Source organism: Nipponia nippon, unplaced genomic scaffold, assembly GCF_047370975.1.
Source record: "Nipponia nippon isolate SJK-2023a ecotype South Korea unplaced genomic scaffold, ASM4737097v1 scaffold_35, whole genome shotgun sequence".
In the NCBI taxonomy this organism is placed as follows: domain Eukaryota; kingdom Metazoa; phylum Chordata; class Aves; order Pelecaniformes; family Threskiornithidae; genus Nipponia; species Nipponia nippon.
This window is the reverse complement of record NW_028262353.1, coordinates 2,413,814-2,429,770: the sequence shown is the minus strand read 5'-3', so window position 1 is coordinate 2,429,770 and position 15,957 is coordinate 2,413,814. Positions and strand designations below refer to the sequence as shown.

At 63.4% G+C, this 15,957-nt stretch overlaps 1 protein-coding gene across 1 annotated transcript; it reads left to right on the top strand.

The window, feature by feature from the left end:
* The first annotated feature begins 816 nt into the window (after positions 1-816).
* EIF4B (eukaryotic translation initiation factor 4B) lies at positions 817-13,736 on the top strand. The gene is made up of 15 exons (XM_087771575.1): positions 817-908; positions 5,284-5,421; positions 6,298-6,506; positions 8,446-8,562; positions 8,859-8,913; positions 9,337-9,480; positions 10,832-10,942; positions 11,249-11,428; positions 11,529-11,763; positions 12,072-12,190; positions 12,295-12,508; positions 12,710-12,777; positions 12,929-13,016; positions 13,246-13,318; positions 13,541-13,736. The coding sequence occupies exons 1-15, from the start codon at positions 896-898 to the stop codon at positions 13,616-13,618; spliced, it is 1,842 nt and encodes a 613-aa protein (XP_087627701.1). The 5' UTR covers positions 817-895; the 3' UTR covers positions 13,619-13,736.
* Positions 13,737-15,957: the final 2,221 nt, after the last annotated feature.

Sequence of the window (15,957 nt, the reverse complement as noted above, 5' to 3'; positions counted from 1 at the left end):
TCGGGATCCCGGGAGGCCTCTCCCACCCCCCAAAAGCAGCCGGGGGGACCCCAAAACGTCCCCGTCCCCCGTCCCCACCGGCACTGGGGTCGTTCCCGAGCTCCGGGGCTGAGCCGCCGCTGCCGGTGCACGGGGGTGCTGGTGCCTTGCACGGGGGGTGCTGGTGCATGGGGGGTGCTCGTGCACAGGGGGTGCTGGTGCATTGCACAAGGGTCGTAGGGCCCGGGGGGTGCTGGTGCCTTGCACGGGGGGTGCTTGTGCATGTAAGTGCTGGTGCATTGCACAAGGGTCGTAGCGCCCGGGGGGTGCTGGTGCCTTGCACGGGGGGTGCTTGTGCACGGAGGGTGCTGGTGCCTTGCACGGGGGGTGCTTGTGCATGTGAGTGCTGGTGCATTGCATTGCACAAGGGTCGTAGGGCCCGGGGGGTGCTGGTGCAGTGCACAGAGGTCATGGTGCCCGGGGGTGCCGGTGCCTTGCACGGGGGTGCCGGTGCGGTGCACAGAGGGTGCCGGTGCATTGCACGAGGGTGCCGGTGCCCGGGGGTGCCGGTGCCTTGCACGGGGGTGCCGGTGCGGTGCCCGGGGGTGCCGGTGCGGTGCACAGAGGGTGCCGGTGCATTGCACAGAGGGTGCCAGTGCGGTGCCCGGGGGTGCCGGCGCATTGCCCGGGGGTGCCGGTGCGGTGCAAGGAGGGTGCTGGTGCCCGGGGGTGCCGATGCCCCCAGGGGGCGGGCGCGGTGCCCAGCGGCCCCCCCGCACGATCGCGGCGCGGGCGGCGCCGCCAAGCGCAGAATCATTTCCCTCTCCCCACCCGGCCCCGCCCACCGCGGGGCGGGGCGCGCATAGTCACGTGACGGCTCCATCCGGGTCCTTTGCCTTCTCTGCCTCTTCCCAACATGGCGGCCTCAGGTGAGCGCTGCGCGGCGGCGGCGGGGCCCGGCGGCCTCCGCGGGGCGCGGGCGGCACCGATGGGGCCCCCGCCGTGACCGCGCCGGGCGCTGCCGTTCCCCGGGGGGGGGCGGGCGGGGGCGGCGGCACCGGGGGGGGCGGCGGCGGCGGCGGCGATGAACCGGACACCCCTCCCCCCCTCCCCGTCCCTTCAGGGACAGCGCGCGCGGACGCTCCCGCCCCCCCCCCCCCCCCGCCCGCCTCCTATTGGTGGGGGGGCGCGCGCCGCCGGCGGTGATTGACGTGCGGGGCGGAGGCCAGATGGAAGCTTCGGCCGCGTCACTGCGCAGGCGCGCGGAGGGGCGGGGCCGGGCGGCACCCACGTGGGTGCGCGGCGGCGCACGCGGTCGGGCGACCGGGACCGGGGCGGGGGCAACCGGGACCGGAGGGGGGGGGGGGGGGGGGGGGGGGGCGGGAGGGGATCGGGACCGGAGCCTCCCCCCGCCCCGGCTCCCTGGGCCCGGAACGCCGCCGCGGCCCCTCGAGTCTCCGGGCAGCGGCGGGGGCACCGGCCCGCTTCTGCCCCGGCCCCGGCCCCGGTTGGCCCCGCGCTGCTTCTCCCGGTGTTTGTTCTCCATACGATGGTGGTCGGGCAGCGCTCGGTGCAGGCAGCAGCCAGGCAGCCGCTCCTGGGGGCGGCTCTTTCCTTGCCCGAACCCCTGCTGAACCGTTTCCCACCTTTTTTCCCCCAACTAAACGCCCTCATCGGTCAATCTGCCGTACAGCACAGGCATCGCCCTCCCTGTAGCCCGAAGGCGTCGGTTCTCAGGGGCTGAGCCGCTCTCTTCCAGCCACCGGTGCCATTTGGAGCCGGGCGGAGCGGGGGAAATGCAGAAATTATTCATTTTCCCCTCAAAAAATCCCTGCGGTCTCCCGAGTCGTGGCTGCCATCGACGTCTGCCTGGCGAGGCTGCGGTGCGTAGGGAAGCCTTAAAGCAGGGCAAGTTGGTCTCGTGGTGGGCAAGGACGGCGCTGCTGAAAGGCGAGGGCTCCGCTGGGGCTCGTAAAGCTGCCGCCACGGCGAGCAGCCCCCCCCCCGTGCTCCGGAATGGCAGGGTCGGTGCCCGGGCGCCTTCGCCCCTCTCCATGGCGCAGGGTGGGCATCGCTCCCCTTCCTTCTCCGCCCCCCAGCAGCCCCGGGGTCCCGGCCCCGGGAGGCAAGGGGGGTTCTGAGCTCCAGGCTGGGTTGTTGGGCGCGGATCCCGGCCGCAGGACTCTCCGCAGGGCTCCACGTGCCCTGTTTGGTGTCAAAAACCACGCGGAGGCTGACGGAGCCCCGGCACCTCAGCGGGGGCTCAGCTGCCCCTTGGCGGGGTTCAAACCAGCGGGAAGGGGCAGAGTTTGCCCAGATGAGGGTTGTTCCCCACCCCCACCCCCCCGTGGTATCAGCAGACAGAGCGATGCCGTATCCTGCGACAGAAGCTGCTTCGCGCCGTCGGCTCCTGCTCCAGGACTTGTCAGCCGTTTGATGCGGCCGGAGCGAGCCCAGCCTGCTGGTTTTTGGAGACCGGTGGCCTTGGGAGCAGATCCAGTGCCGTTTGGGAAGCGGTGTCAGCACGGCAGGGAGGGTAAAACACGCCGCCCGGCCTCCCTTCCTTGGGAACAGCACTCCTCTCTGGCAGGAGAGCATTTCTCCTTCCTTTTTTCCAGGCGGTCACCGCCGCCACTACTCTCGCAGTGTTTTTATCCGGCACTGACGTCATCTTTCCATGAGTTTTCCCTTGGCAAACGGAGCTTGAGCCGTTCCAAAGGGCCAACTGGATTTACGGCCTCTGGCCTCCGCCTGTGGATAGATCGCAAAGGCTTGCTGTCCCAAAAACCGGCGGCAAAATCTGGGGGGGCCCAGAGATGTTTGCAGCTGGCAGTGAAAGCCTGGGGGGCTCCCAGGGGTTGGCGAGACCCCTGAGCAGCGCCTGTAGCTCGTCACCCTCCCAGCTACAGCCGCCGGGGCGCTGGAAGGTGTCACCCCCTGAGGTCAGGCGGTTCTCAGCTGGAGCGGAGCTCTCCCTGCCAGGCTTTGCAGGGTCCTCGGGGCGCTGCCCGCTCTCCCGGGGGTGTCAGGAACCATTTTGCCTGCTGCGGGGAGAGCTTGGGGGGGGATGAGAGGTGCGGGTGTCACTGGGTCACCCCTTGGGGCGGCTCCGCATGTGTTTGGGCTCCTGGGGGAAGCGTTTCCAGTCAGCCGGCGTCCCGAAGCCAAGGGACCGGGAGCGGGAAGCAGCTGGAGATGCAAGAAGACAACCAAGGGCTGCCAAGGTCGTCTCCAGAGCGTGACCAGGGTCTCGCCATGAGGAGAACGCAAGCCCCCGGCCAAAGGGACAACGGTCGGAGCCGGGGAGAGCACCCACCACGCGTCTGGGCCATCGTAGCTTTGCCGAATCCAGCCGGAGCAGAACCGTGGGACGGAGCATGGCTGGAAGACCCAAGCGGGCCTGGAGATGTTGGCAAGGAGCGATGGCTGCCTGGGGAGGCTGCGGGCTCCAGGAGATGGCAGTGGGGGAACCGAGGGTGGGGATCGATGTGCAGTGGCTGAAAATTGGGGTATGAGCTGCCATTGGGTTTCTTTTCCGCTCTTCTCCTTCAACTCGTGCGGGTGCAGCCCGGGCAGCTCCGACCGGCAAGCCACGGGGTTCGCTGGTGGTTAAGGGGAAGGGAAGGATGGGAGTGGGACTGGGTGACACGTCTGGGGGCAAAGCTGGCCAGACTGCAGGGTAAAGGGGTGTTTTTAGGCTCAGCTCTTCTCTCCGGCCCTTCTGGGGGTCTCGACGGATGTTGGGAATGAAGATCTGGCAAGAGTCGGAGAACGGGAGCTCCCTGGTGGCATCGTCGGAGATGCTGGGAGCGAGATCCGGAGGGCGGGATGGCTCCATCTTCCCAGTGCCCGGCTGGAATAGCAGGGTCTGTTTTCTTGCTGCCTTAAAACCCGGGCTGAGACCAAAGGGGAAGAGCGGGATCTGGAAAATGAGGATTTGGGGGTGCTGGGAAGCAGGACGGGGGCCCGGCGTCGCACCCGGGCAGCTGATCCGTACCTGGAGCCTCTCACCCTCGTCATTCCCTGCTGGAAGCCGCTGGTCGTTGTTCTGTCGCTGCTGCTGCAGGGATTTCTGTGGAAGAAACCATTTTAAGCGCCGTTTGGTGAGCAGTCCCTCCGCTCTGAGCACTGGCAGGCGAGCGTCAGCTAATTAGAGATGGCAAACGAGTAGCCTGCGCAACTCCCGCGTCTCTCATTTTTATCTTCGTTAAGGCTGCCACAACGCTTCGCTGCTTAACTATCGCGCTCCCCGGCCCGCAGCCTGCTTAGAGGTTATCTGCGTCGTCCGGCAGTCCCAAAGTTTATTATTTCTTCTTAACGAAGATAAGAGCGCATGTTTGCGAAAGCAATTAGTGGTTTTGCAATGCCGTAGTATCTTTTAAAGCAGCCCGGCTCTTCTTTTGGTGCCCCAAATCACTGGGGGTGTCTGAGCCCCCGGCGCTCTGCCCAGAAAGGTTTTTGCGGGAGAAGGGGCTGTTTTTGCGGGAGAAGGGGCTGTTTTTGCCAGTAAAGGGACTGGTTTTGCGGATAAAGGCACTATTTTTGCAGATAAAGGCACTATTTTTGCAGGTAAAAGCACTGTCAGCCCCTGCTCTGGCCGGCGATGCCGCAGGGGGGCAGCAATTCCTTCTGCGAGGCAAAAAAAAAAAAAAAAAAAGCCACCACTGAATTTTGCAAACTGCATCATAACTCACCTTCCTAAAAATAGCCCGGCTTCCCCACGTCGCTGGGAGGTGTCGCAGCCCGTCGCGATGCCCGGCTTCGTCGGGAGACGGCGAAGCCTCAACGAATGAACGCTGCAGCTGCTCGCAGCTCTGGCAGAGCCGAAAAAAAATCCCTTGCGCCAGAGGAGTTGGGAGATTTGTTAAGATGTCGGCGAGGCCGGCCGGCTTCTGGCTCCAGGGGGATCCCAGCGGCCATGGGGTTGCTGTGCCGTGCTCCGCCGCGTGTCTCGCTTGCATTCCGGGTGGAAGTGGGATGGTTTCTCCCTCTACCGCCTCCTCCCCCCCAAAAAAAGCCCCCCGGGAGGTTTGTGGGTACGGCCGATCCCCAAAATGTCAAGTGTGAGTGTGCTTCGCGTGATGGGAGCCCCGATTCTCGGCTGTGCTGAATTTGAGGCTGTTATCCCTTCGGAAATAGCAACTAAATCGGGATGGGGCGGCCGGCGCCTGCGTCTCAATCGCTCGTGTCTCGTCTCGATCGCACCCATTGCCGCCCAGACCGCTCCTCCTTCCCCTCCCCGCCCGAAGCAGGCCGTTCCTGGGCGTCGCTCACTCCAGCCCTCTCTCTTTCTCTCCCCAACAGCTAAGAAGAAGAACAAGAAGGGCAAGACCCTCACTCTGACGGACTTTCTGGCAGAGGATGGTGGCGGCGGCGGTGGCCCTACCTATATCCCCAAACCCGTCAGCTGGGCCGACGAGACAGACGACCTGGAAGGAGACGGTACTGTCATTTCCCGCCTCACAGGAGGACGCAGCTCCCAAATCACGCTAAAACCCCGATACCAGAAGTCTCTTGGCTCGCGGCGTTAAAGGAAGAAGCGCTCCGCTTCTGGCTTCCTCGTGGGGTTTGCAGGATGCGGAGGGAGTTTGTCCGCAGATAGATCCTTCCCCTTCTTTCACTGCTGTAGGGGGGGGTGGAAAAAAACGGGTGGGAAGCGTCGGTAACCGCACTGCCGCCAGCTCCGGGTTTGGCCGTACCCTCGACCCGCAACGCCACACCTAAATGTTGTGAAATTGGTCGGTTGTTTCTTTCTGGGGAGTAATGGCGCTCAGAGAGCAAACCGAGTTCTTGGTAGGACCGAGACTCGCAGTTTGGTGAAGGGGAGGGAGATTCACACCCACGCGGGGAACAGAAATGGGATAAAGAGCTTTTTGTCGGCGTAACCGCAGCAGAGAAAGCAGAGGGTGGGCAGATTCACCGACGCCCAGGAGTTTACCGGTGAGCGCGGTGACCTCCGGCTCGGCGCTCACAGCGAATTCTCCCTCTGAAAACATTAATATCGAGCCATGGTATTTTTCCACGAGACGGGCTGCGATTCAAAGAGGAATTCATCCCGGGAAGGTTTAATGCTTTATTACCAGTGGCCGGGCTAAACGGTCACTGTCGCTGGGGTTTTAGCCTGCCACGGTTCCTCCTTAGGGGCTACTGGTGCACTGTCATCACGCCGGGTCCAACAGCTCGGCCGGATGAATTTCAGGGCTTTAACGTGCAGCCGTAACGCCGCTGTTGGCCCTGTGCAGCCAGGGCGGTGGCGTTGGCAGTAACCGGTCTCCAGTTGGGTGGTTTTTAGGTGATTTGTTAAATTTTTCTCTTTAGTTTCTACCACTTGGCACAGTAACGATGATGACGTGTACCGGGCCCCTCCGATCGACCGCTCCATCCTGCCCACCGCCCCGCGGGCTGCTCGGGAACCCAACATAGACAGAAGCCGCCTCCCGAAATCCCCCCCCTACACCGCCTTTCTGGGAAACCTGCCCTACGACGTGACGGAAGAATCCATCAAGGACTTCTTCAGAGGACTCAACGTGAGTAACTGCTCGGCGTCCGGGCTGGGCTGCGGGGCAGGGCGGTGCGGGGGTAACGTGGGCCGCAAAGACGGTGATTTTGGATGCTGCCATCCTCGTTCTCCGGTTTCCAGACGGCCACAGCTGTCGGATTGCTTGATTGCAGGTGAGTCGCTTGCCTACCAGCAGGCAAACGGCTGTTCATGCTGTTTCAGCCACGACGGTGAGGGCGCAAGAACCCTTTTAAAGCAGGCGGCTGGGGTTTCTCCCCTTGAACCGGGTGAAGAGAGGAGGTGGGGTGGATTTCGGGGTGCATAGCTGGTGCCAAGCGCCCACCCAGCTGCTCGCTCGCTCCCCCTCAGCGGGAGGAAAGAGGATGAGGAAGTTTGTGGGTCGCAATAAAGACGGGGAGATCGCTTACCAATTAGTCACAGTCTCGACTTGGGGAAAACTAAATTTATTACCAATTAAAATAGACTTGCTATTGCTGTTACCTGCTCCAGCACCTGGAGCTCCTCCTCCTCCTCTGCAATTTGCATTCCCTCTGCTGTTTCTCACTTTTTTTTCCCCCTCCTCCTCTGCCCGCCTGGCATTTTCTGCCCGTTCCTAAATATAATTTCACTGAGGCACCGCAGATGGGCTCCAGTTCAGCCTGCGCCGGGTCCGGACCTCTCAAGGGGTTTCCCAGCCGGAGCTCACTCAGGATGCATCCTGCCCTGTGGCCGAGAGCAGGAGATGACAGTCCCAGGGATAATAAAAATACCATTTTTTCCCAGCTTTAAGAATGTTGGAGCCCTTGGGTTATTCAGGGAGGAGGCGGGGAGGGCGAAATGGCCGCTTCCCTGCCGGAAGGGCAGCTGGAGTCCGGCATTCCCTGCGCGGCAGCGAGCCGTGCTGATGGCAGCAGATCGCTCCCCGCAGGCAGAGCCGCGCTGCTTACCTTCATCTTTTATTTTCCGCTTGTTTTTCTAACCTTTCGTGCTTGCTGAGGCAGCAGCCCCTCCTCCTCGGAGGGTAATAGCGTGGGTGAAACTCCTGTGGAGGAGGAAGAGGAGGAGGAGGAGGGAGCTGGGAGGCTGCAGCCCTGCCCAAATCTAGGCAGAGGGGTCAGCGCCGTGCCAGAGAGTGAGAAGCAACGCGCGGTGGTGGCCCTCGCCCTTGAAGAAGTCATTTGCTCCGCATCCGTCGCTCGCTCTCCCTTCCCAGTCTCTCCTGGCGGTGGTTCCTCGTGTGCGGCTCGTCCGAATGTGATTCGTGCCTTCCCTTTCCCAGCACGTAATGAGCTCCGCAGGCTGCTGCTGCTTCCCGGGCCTCCGAGCAGGGAGTGACCTGGGAGCAGCCGCGCTTTGGGAACCAAAATCCGGCGAGGAGAGGTTGTAGAAGGCGTTAGTGCAGCAGGATGTCTGATAGGGCCCGGAAGCGATGCCGAGGGCTGCCAGCGTGCCGTAGAACATGCGACACATAACCTAGCGAAGCCAGCAAGCTGTCCTTGCGGCCCAAGGCCTCGTGTTGAACCCAAAAAGTCTTGATTGAATGGGTCCGAAACTGGTTTTCAGCAGGGTTTTTTCTCGGGAGCCTGGGACGAGCTCGGAAGGCGGGCGGGATGCAAAGGGACGGCTCCCGCGGGGTCGGAGCCTCGTTCTTGGGGCACAGAGCAGCTCTCGCCCGCTGAGCAGAGCTCCCCTGGCCCTTCAGATCGGTTCCCGCTGCAGCTACTGGAGATCTGCAGCTGCAAACCTCCTGCCGCTGCCAAATTCCTCCCTCCCAACGCGCCTCGGTGGCACGTTTGGCCTTGTGTGTTCAGAGGGGGAGTTGAACCTCCCTGCTTGTCACCGAGAGGATTTGCTCAGTCCCTCGATAGCAGAGTCGCGCGGTCTCGGATAACGCGATCCTTGCCTGTCGTATTAATGCCGGGGAGCGAGAACCTCAACGAGAGCTTTCCTCTTCTCTCTGCCCGCAGATAAGTGCTGTACGTTTGCCGCGGGAGCCTACCAATCCGGAGAGGTTGAAAGGTTTTGGTTATGCTGAGTTTGAAGATATAGACTCCTTGTTCCAGGCTCTGAGCCTCAATGAAGAGGTGAGTCCAACCCCGACGGCGCAGGACGGCCGCGCGCAAGCCCCCCGGTTCCCCCTGCCGTCAGATCAGGCGCCTTCTGGCTGCTAGAGATGCGTTCGGAAGGATTTTCTTGTAGAGGGATGGCTGGCCTTGCTTGAGAAAGACATAAACGGGGAAGAAAATGCTTTTTAAGGCCATCAAGCCCCCGCGTTGTACGAGCTGCCCGCTCTGCGCACAGGCATCGCCCTGGGATCGGCTCTTCTCGCCCCTCTGCGCGTCTTCGGGCCGCGAGGCTGACTTCTCGCTGTTCTTTTCAGTCCTTAGGAAACAGAAGAATACGAGTGGATGTTGCTGATCAAGCTCAGGATAAAGGTGAGCGTCCTGCTGGCTCCCGTCTTCCCTCGGCGTCGGCTGGTTCAGTAACCACATCTCGCGCCGGGCGGTTGACCAGCCTGGCCGCGGGGGGACGAATGGCTGTTGTCGCCGCCCGGATGGCCGGGTCTGCACCCTGCTCCAGCCCCGGGCTCAGGCTTGGCTCCTGCCTGCGTGGCTGGAGGGCCCGGCTGGGATGTTTTGCCTGCCGGCACTTATCTAACGACGCGGCAGTTCCTCCCACACCCCGGTGCTGTCCCTATCACGCCGACTGAGTCAGCCGAGGGCTTTTCGAAGCGTTGGCGGTTACCGCTGAGACAGACTATAGTGAATTTGGCGAGACTGGGTTGTGATCTCGCTCGATTCACCGCCAATGGCTCCTCTCCGCCCCACGAGCTTCAATTTCCTTCCCTCTCCCGGCAGATCGGGACGATCGCTGCTTCGGCAGAGATCGGGATCGCTTCCGTGACTCGGAGAGGTTTGAGAGCGACTGGAGGGCCCGGCCTGCCACCACCGATAGCTTTGATGATTACCCACCCCGCAGGGGCGACGACAGCTTCGGAGACAGTGAGTTGGCAGAAAAAGAGATCACAGAATCACAGAGGGCTTTGGGCTGGCAGGGCCCTTTCCAGGCCATCCCGGCCATCCCCCTGCCACGGGCAGGGACATCCACAACCAGATCAGGGTGCTCACAGCCCCCTCCAGCCTGGCCTTGAAGGTTTCCAGGGATGGGGCATCTCCCACCTCTCTGGGCAACCCCTGCCAGTGTTTCGCCACCCTCAGCGTAACAAATTTCTTCCTTATATCCAGTCTGAATCTCCCCTCTTTTAGTTTAAAACCATCACCCCTCGTCCTAGCGCTACAGGCCCTGCTAAAAAGCCTGTCCCCATCTTTCTTCTCAGCCCCCTTTAAGCACTGCAAGGCCGCAATGAGGCCTCCCCGCAGCCTCCTCCTCTCCAGGCTGAACCCCCCCAGCTCTCAGCCTGTCCCCACAGCAGAGCTGTGCCACCCTCGGATCGTCTCCGTGGCCTCCTCTGGCCCCGCTCCCACAGCTCCCTGTCCTTCCCGTGCTGAGGACCCCCGAGCTGGAGGCAGGGCTCCAGGGGGGTCTCCCCAGAGCAGAGCAGAGGGGCAGAATCCCCCCATCACCCCGCTGCCCACGCTGCGGGGGACGCAGCCCAGGAGACGCTTGGCTTTCTGGGCTGTGAGCACACATCGCCGGCTCATGGCCAGCTTCTCATCCATCAGCACCCCCGAGTCCCTCTCCTCAGGGCTGCTCTCCACCCCTCCATCCCCCAGCCTGTGCTGACACCGGGGGTTGCCCCCACCCAGGTGCAGGACCCTGCCCTTGGCCTTTTGAACCCCATGAGGTTCACAAGTTAACAGCACTGGGCCCAGTAGGGACCCCTGAGGGGCCCCGCTCGTCACTGCGTGTTCCTTCCATCACCGTCCAAAACCGGCATCTGAGGGAATCTGGCCGATCACGGAGGAGTCGGGCTGCAGCTTCCCTCCGCTCCTCCCCTGGCAAGCAGATTCCCTGTGGGACTCGGTGGTTGCTTCCTCTGCCTCTGTAGCCCGGAGCCAAATGTGCTGCATCTTTCCCTCTGGATAATTCTTCCCCCTTTCCGTTGTTTCCCCTGGAAAAATCTGCATTATCTTGACATCCAGGTGTGCTTTGCTCCGTCCGTGATGGGGCACTGACAGAGCGGCCACCGAGAGCTCATTCCACGGCGAGATTATTGTGAGGGCAAGTGGAGAATGGCAGCGGGATTTTCCTGCTCCAATAAGGGATTCGTGACTCTCTTACATTCACGAGCGCAGGAAAACCCTCACCGGTGTCAGGGTTCGGGGTAAAACGCTGTGCCGGGTTCCTCCGAGCTGCCCCGCTCACGCTGCCCCCCCCTTCTCCTGCCTGCAGGGTATCGGGATCGTTACGACGATCGGTACCGTGATGGTCCGCGGAGGGACATGGACCGTGGCTTTGGGGGCAGGGATCGCTACGATGACCGCAGCAGAGACTATGACCGAGGTAGGATGTTCCCAAAGGATGGCTGGGGCGCAGAGGGTGAGGGCAAGACTCTGCCAGCACAGACGGGTTGCCCAGCATGGCCCAGTTCCCTCCCGGAACTGGGGAAGGGGTGCGGAGGATGAGCTGTTGCTCTTCCTTTCCAGGCAACTTTAATCCCTGGCTTTGCTCTTGTCCTTCCCAGAGCCCAGGTCTGGCCTAGATTTTAAGGCCGTTGTGTTAAGAAGATGCTGGCCTGCAGGAAGGGCTCCTGCTCCGCACCCGGGAGGGATCGGGACTCACCGGGAAGGGTTTCCTTTCCTCCCGCAGGCTACGATTCCAGGATAGGCAGTGGCAGGAGGGCCTTTGGCAGCGGCTATCGCCGGGATGACGACTACCGAGGGTGCGGCGACCGCTATGAAGACCGCTATGACCGCCGGGATGACCGGATGGATAGGTGGAACTCCCGGGATGATTACGGCCGGGATGATTTCCGCCGCGAGGACAGAGGTAACGGCTTTCGCAGGAGGAGTCTGACCGCCCCCGGCTCCGCCGGGAGCGGCTCGGGGTGGGATTCGCGCCCATTCCCGGTGCCTTTGCTCCTTTCCAGGTCCCACTCAGAGGCCGAAGCTGAACCTGAAGCCCCGGAGCGCGCCGAAGGAGGAGGAGACCTCCGTGGCCCCCGCGCCCCAGTCCAGCCGGGCCGCCTCCATCTTCGGGGGGGCCAAACCGGTGGACACGGCGGCCAGGGAGCGGGAGGTGGAAGAGCGGCTACAGAAGGAGCAGGAGAAGCTGCAACGCCAGCTGGAGGATGATAAGAGGATAGAAAGACGACCCCGAGAGAGGTGGGCTGGGGCAGGAAGAGGCTGGGCAGGGGCTTCTGGCTGCTCTGCGCTCGGCTTTTGGGCTTAAAACCCACCCGGTGCCCACCTGGGGATGTCCAGGCAGCGGCACGGTCCCTCGGATACACCGAGGAGCGCAAAGGCAATCCTGCCGCGGCCGCCTTTTCCCCCTCAACCTTTCCTCTCGGGCAGCGGTGCCCATAAACGCTTCTCGGGGTGCTCTAAACCCACTCGCTAATCCTCTTCCCTCCCGGTATTGGTCCGAGTGGCTCCCGAGCACCCGGCTCAGCCCCCTTTCCCCTCCGCCACAGGCATCCCAGCTGGCGAAGCGAAGAGAACCAGGAGCGATCGCGGACGGGGAGCGAATCCTCGCAGACCGGCAACTCGGGGCCACCTGGCACCTCTGTGGGAACCGGCCCGACGGGCAGGAGTGAGTAGAGAGCGCGGTGGCCCCGAGCCGGGGCCGGTTTGGCACTTGTCACCCCTCCGGCAGCTTAACGCGTGTCCCTGCGTTCGGTTGTGCCTCCCCTGCAGCCACGCGAAGGAGGGAGAGCGAGAAGTCTTTGGAGAACGAGACGTTCAGCAAAGAGGACGATGCTCCGTCTCCCACCTCCAAGCCGAAGGAGGAGAAGCAGCCCCTGAAGGTGATGCCCGCCCCGCCGCCCAAGGAGAACGCCTGGGTGAAGCGGAGCAGCAACCCCCCTGCCCGCTCCCAGAGCTCGGATTCGGAGCAGCACTCTCCTACCAGGTCGGTGCCGCGGTGGGGACGCGTCCTGGGCTTTAGCCTCCGGATTTCCCCCGTGCCGGGAGGCCGGCAGAGCCGCTGGCCCATCCAGACATTCCTGTAGCCCATGGATTCCGTCTCCTCAGGGCTCTCCCTGCTCCGTGGCCTTGGCGTCTTCTTCAAGTCTTGATGTTGATCATATTTTTGGGTTTTTTTTCCCCCCAGCGGCAGCCAGACAGCACCAAGCCTGCCCTTGGAAGACGGAGCGCCCCCGAAGAACACCCACAGGAAAGGTGAGACCGCGGCTCAGCCATTTTGACTCAAAGCTTGGCAAAACCGGCTCCAAAACCCGGCGTGGGGCAAAGGCGCGGAGCCCGGCTGACAGCGTGGTGGTGGTGGCTCGGTGCGAGACCTCCCGGCCTTTTTTCTTTTTCCCCCTCCCAGGAGATGAGAACAAACCGGACGGGGGCCGGGAGAGCGGTTCCAGGGTCCGAAGCGGGAGCTCTGGCCGCGGCCCCGGAGATTCGGATAGGTGGGTGGCTCTGGGGGGGTCAGCATCTTGCCCCCGGCTCGGCAATCGGGCATCACCCAGCCCTGCAAAGCCAGGTTTAAGACCTAGACTGGGTTTAAGACCCCGACTAGGTTTAAAACCCAGACTAGGTTTAAGACCCCGCCTGCCCTCGGCTTTTATCTTCCCGATCCGGCGTTGCGGCAGGCGCGGGCCGCTGGCGCCCGGCGCTGACGGGCTCTGGTTCTTGCAGGAAAGAGAGCAGAAAGGATCACGACTCACGACCTGCCTCTGAGCCAAAGAAACTTGACGAGAACCCCCCCTCCGTAAGCAGCTTTTGGGGGGAAAACCGCGGCCCCGGGGGGGGCACCGGGCGTTTGGGGGGGAGCGGAGCCCCGGCTCCAGCTCCCGGCGATGCCGTGACGCCCCGGCTGGGAGTTCTTCCCCTCAGCTCCTGGGGTTTTTTTGGTCTGGTTTGGATTTTGGGGGTTCTTTTTCTCCGTACGCCGTCAATCTGGCGCGTAACCAAACTCCCTCCCTGCCGGCAGTTCAGCCACGCCAGCAAGTACGCTGCTCTGTCAGTAGATGGCGAAGATGATGGCGACGATGAAGAATGCGCCGAATAAAAAAAACCTCCGCCTTCCTCGCGCCGTCTCCCAACCAAGCCGCCGCCGTGGGATCGTTCGGAGAATTAAAAAACCAAACCTCTATCCAGACAAGACAGAAATAAAACCTAAAACTCAACATCTCCCGGAGACCTTTCTTAAATCCCAACCAAAATCCCAAAACAAAGCTAAATTACAAAAAAAAAAAAACCCACAAGGAAAGAAATCTCTTGCATGCTGCTGCAGCCTTTAAAGTGTCGGAGTAACCGGAGCGGCCTCCGCGGGGAGGAGAAGCGCAGGTTGTTGGGTTTTCCCGCCGGAGAAGCAGGGCCCCGGCTCATCCCGGAGCCGCGGCGGCGGCGCAGGACGGAGCCGGGGGCCGCGGTGGGCAGGGGCGGCTGAGGAAGAGCCGGCCTTCCTCCCGACGGAGGAGTCGCCGCGCCGCTACCCGAAAAGAAATGATCGCCTGCGAGGTAGGGCTGCGTGCGGCGGGAAGGCCGGAGCCAAGCCGGGAACGCCGGGGCCAAGCCGGGAACGCCGCCCCTGGGATTTTTGCCGGCTCCGGTGAGGCTCTGCCGGTGTTTCGGAGCGTGGGCTCTGTATCCATCTCCGGTAGCTGGTTCCTGGAAGGCATCGGCCTCCCTTCCTCCTCTTCCTCCTCCACTGCAGGTGTTTCCCACCCCTCACCCCCTGCTGTCCCCCCTTTTCCAGGCGCGAGCCGCCCCGGAACGGGATAAACCTGGAATTGTGGCCCCACCTGGACACGGTTGCCGTTGATTTTTCTCTTTCAGGAGTTCTGCCGCCGGCGGAGCGAGGCCCGGGGGTGCCGCTCCCCCGCCTCCCCCGCTCGCTTTTGGGGTGCGCCCCCCCCCCCCCCAGAGAAGCCCGCAGAGCGCGGGCGAAGCGGGGAGCTCTGCGCCGAGGCCTCAGAACGTGGGGCCGGGGGCCTTCCTCACCCCAGCCCCCTCCTCCTCCTTGCCTCCCCCCCCCCCCCAACCCGTCCTGGGGCACCCCCAGCTCCCAGGGAGCCCCCAAGCCCCTGGGGGGGCCCCCTGCCCAGAGCAGCCTGCCTTCCTCCAGCTGCCTCCTCCTCCTCCCTCCTTCCTTTTCTCCATCCTGCCTCCTCCTCCCTCCTTCCTCATCTTCCTCCATCCTTCCTCCTCCTCATCCTCCTTCCTTCTTCTTCCTCATCTTCCTCCTCTATCCTTCCTCCTCCATCCTTCTTCCTCCTCCTCTGTCCATCTTCCTCCATCCTTCCTCCTTCATCTTCCTCCTTCCTCTTCCATCCTTCCTCATCTTCCTCTTCTATCCTTCCTCCTCCTCCATCCTTCCTCTCCTCCTCATCTTCCTTCTCCTCCATCCTTCCTCTTCCTCATCTTCCTCCTCCATCCCTCCTCCTCCATCTTTCCTCCTCCTCTTCCATCTTTCCTCTTCCTTCCTCCTCCTCCCTCCCCAGCCCCCCCCCCCAAGGAGCCTCCGTTCGCCAGGGCCGCAGGGACACGCCGGGGCCTTCGTCATCGCCACTGGGGCATCATCATCACCGCCGTCTTCCTCTCGGGAAACCCCGACCTTTACAGCACCCACCCGCGGGGGGGCCCTGGGGGGACCCCGAGGGCTGCAGCTCCCGGCCGGGGGGGGGACGGACGACACATGGCCCCCGGGGGGGGGGACATCGGCCCCCGGGGGGGGGGGGACATTGCCACCCAGCTGCTCCTTGCACCCCGTGGTCCCCTCCTCGGCCACCGCCACCAGGACCCCCCTGCCAGCCCCCCGTTTTGGGGGGCACCCCCCCCCCCCTCCGGGTGCCATCTGGGGCTGGGGGTGTCCCTGGAGGGGGGCACTCCGCTCCAGAGGGGGACACCCTCCCCCCGCCCCCACCCGAGGGGACACCCCTCTGTCACCCATGGAGGGGGACACCCACCCCGCGTCCACATGGAGGGGGACACCACACCCGACGTCCCCACTGGGGGGGACACCCACCCCGTGTCCCCACCTCTGTCACCCACCAAGGAGGGCGCCCACCCGACGTCCCCACCTCTGCCACCCGATGAGGGGGACACCCACCTCCTGTCCCCGCTGGGGGGGACGCCCACCCCACATCCCCCCTTCTGTCACCCCCAAGGGGGACACCGCACCCGACGTCCCCCTTCCTGTCACCCGCTGGGAGTGACCCCCACCCCGTTTCCCCCGCTCTGTCACCCACTGCAGGGGACACCCACCCCTGTGTCCCCCCTTCTGTCACCCACCAAGAGGGACCCCCACCCCGCATCCCCCCCTCTGCCACCCACGGGGGGAGATGCCCACCCTGTGTCCCCATTTTGGGGGTCACCCACCCCATGTCCCCATTCCTGTCACCCACG

Coding starts and splice junctions, on each gene's coding strand:
- EIF4B (XM_087771575.1), top strand. Junction 11,764..12,071: donor GAAAGACGACCCCGAGAGAG/GTGGGCTGGGGC, acceptor CCTCCGCCACAG/GCATCCCAGCTGGCGAAGCG. Junction 12,191..12,294: donor AACCGGCCCGACGGGCAGGA/GTGAGTAGAGAG, acceptor CCTCCCCTGCAG/CCACGCGAAGGAGGGAGAGC.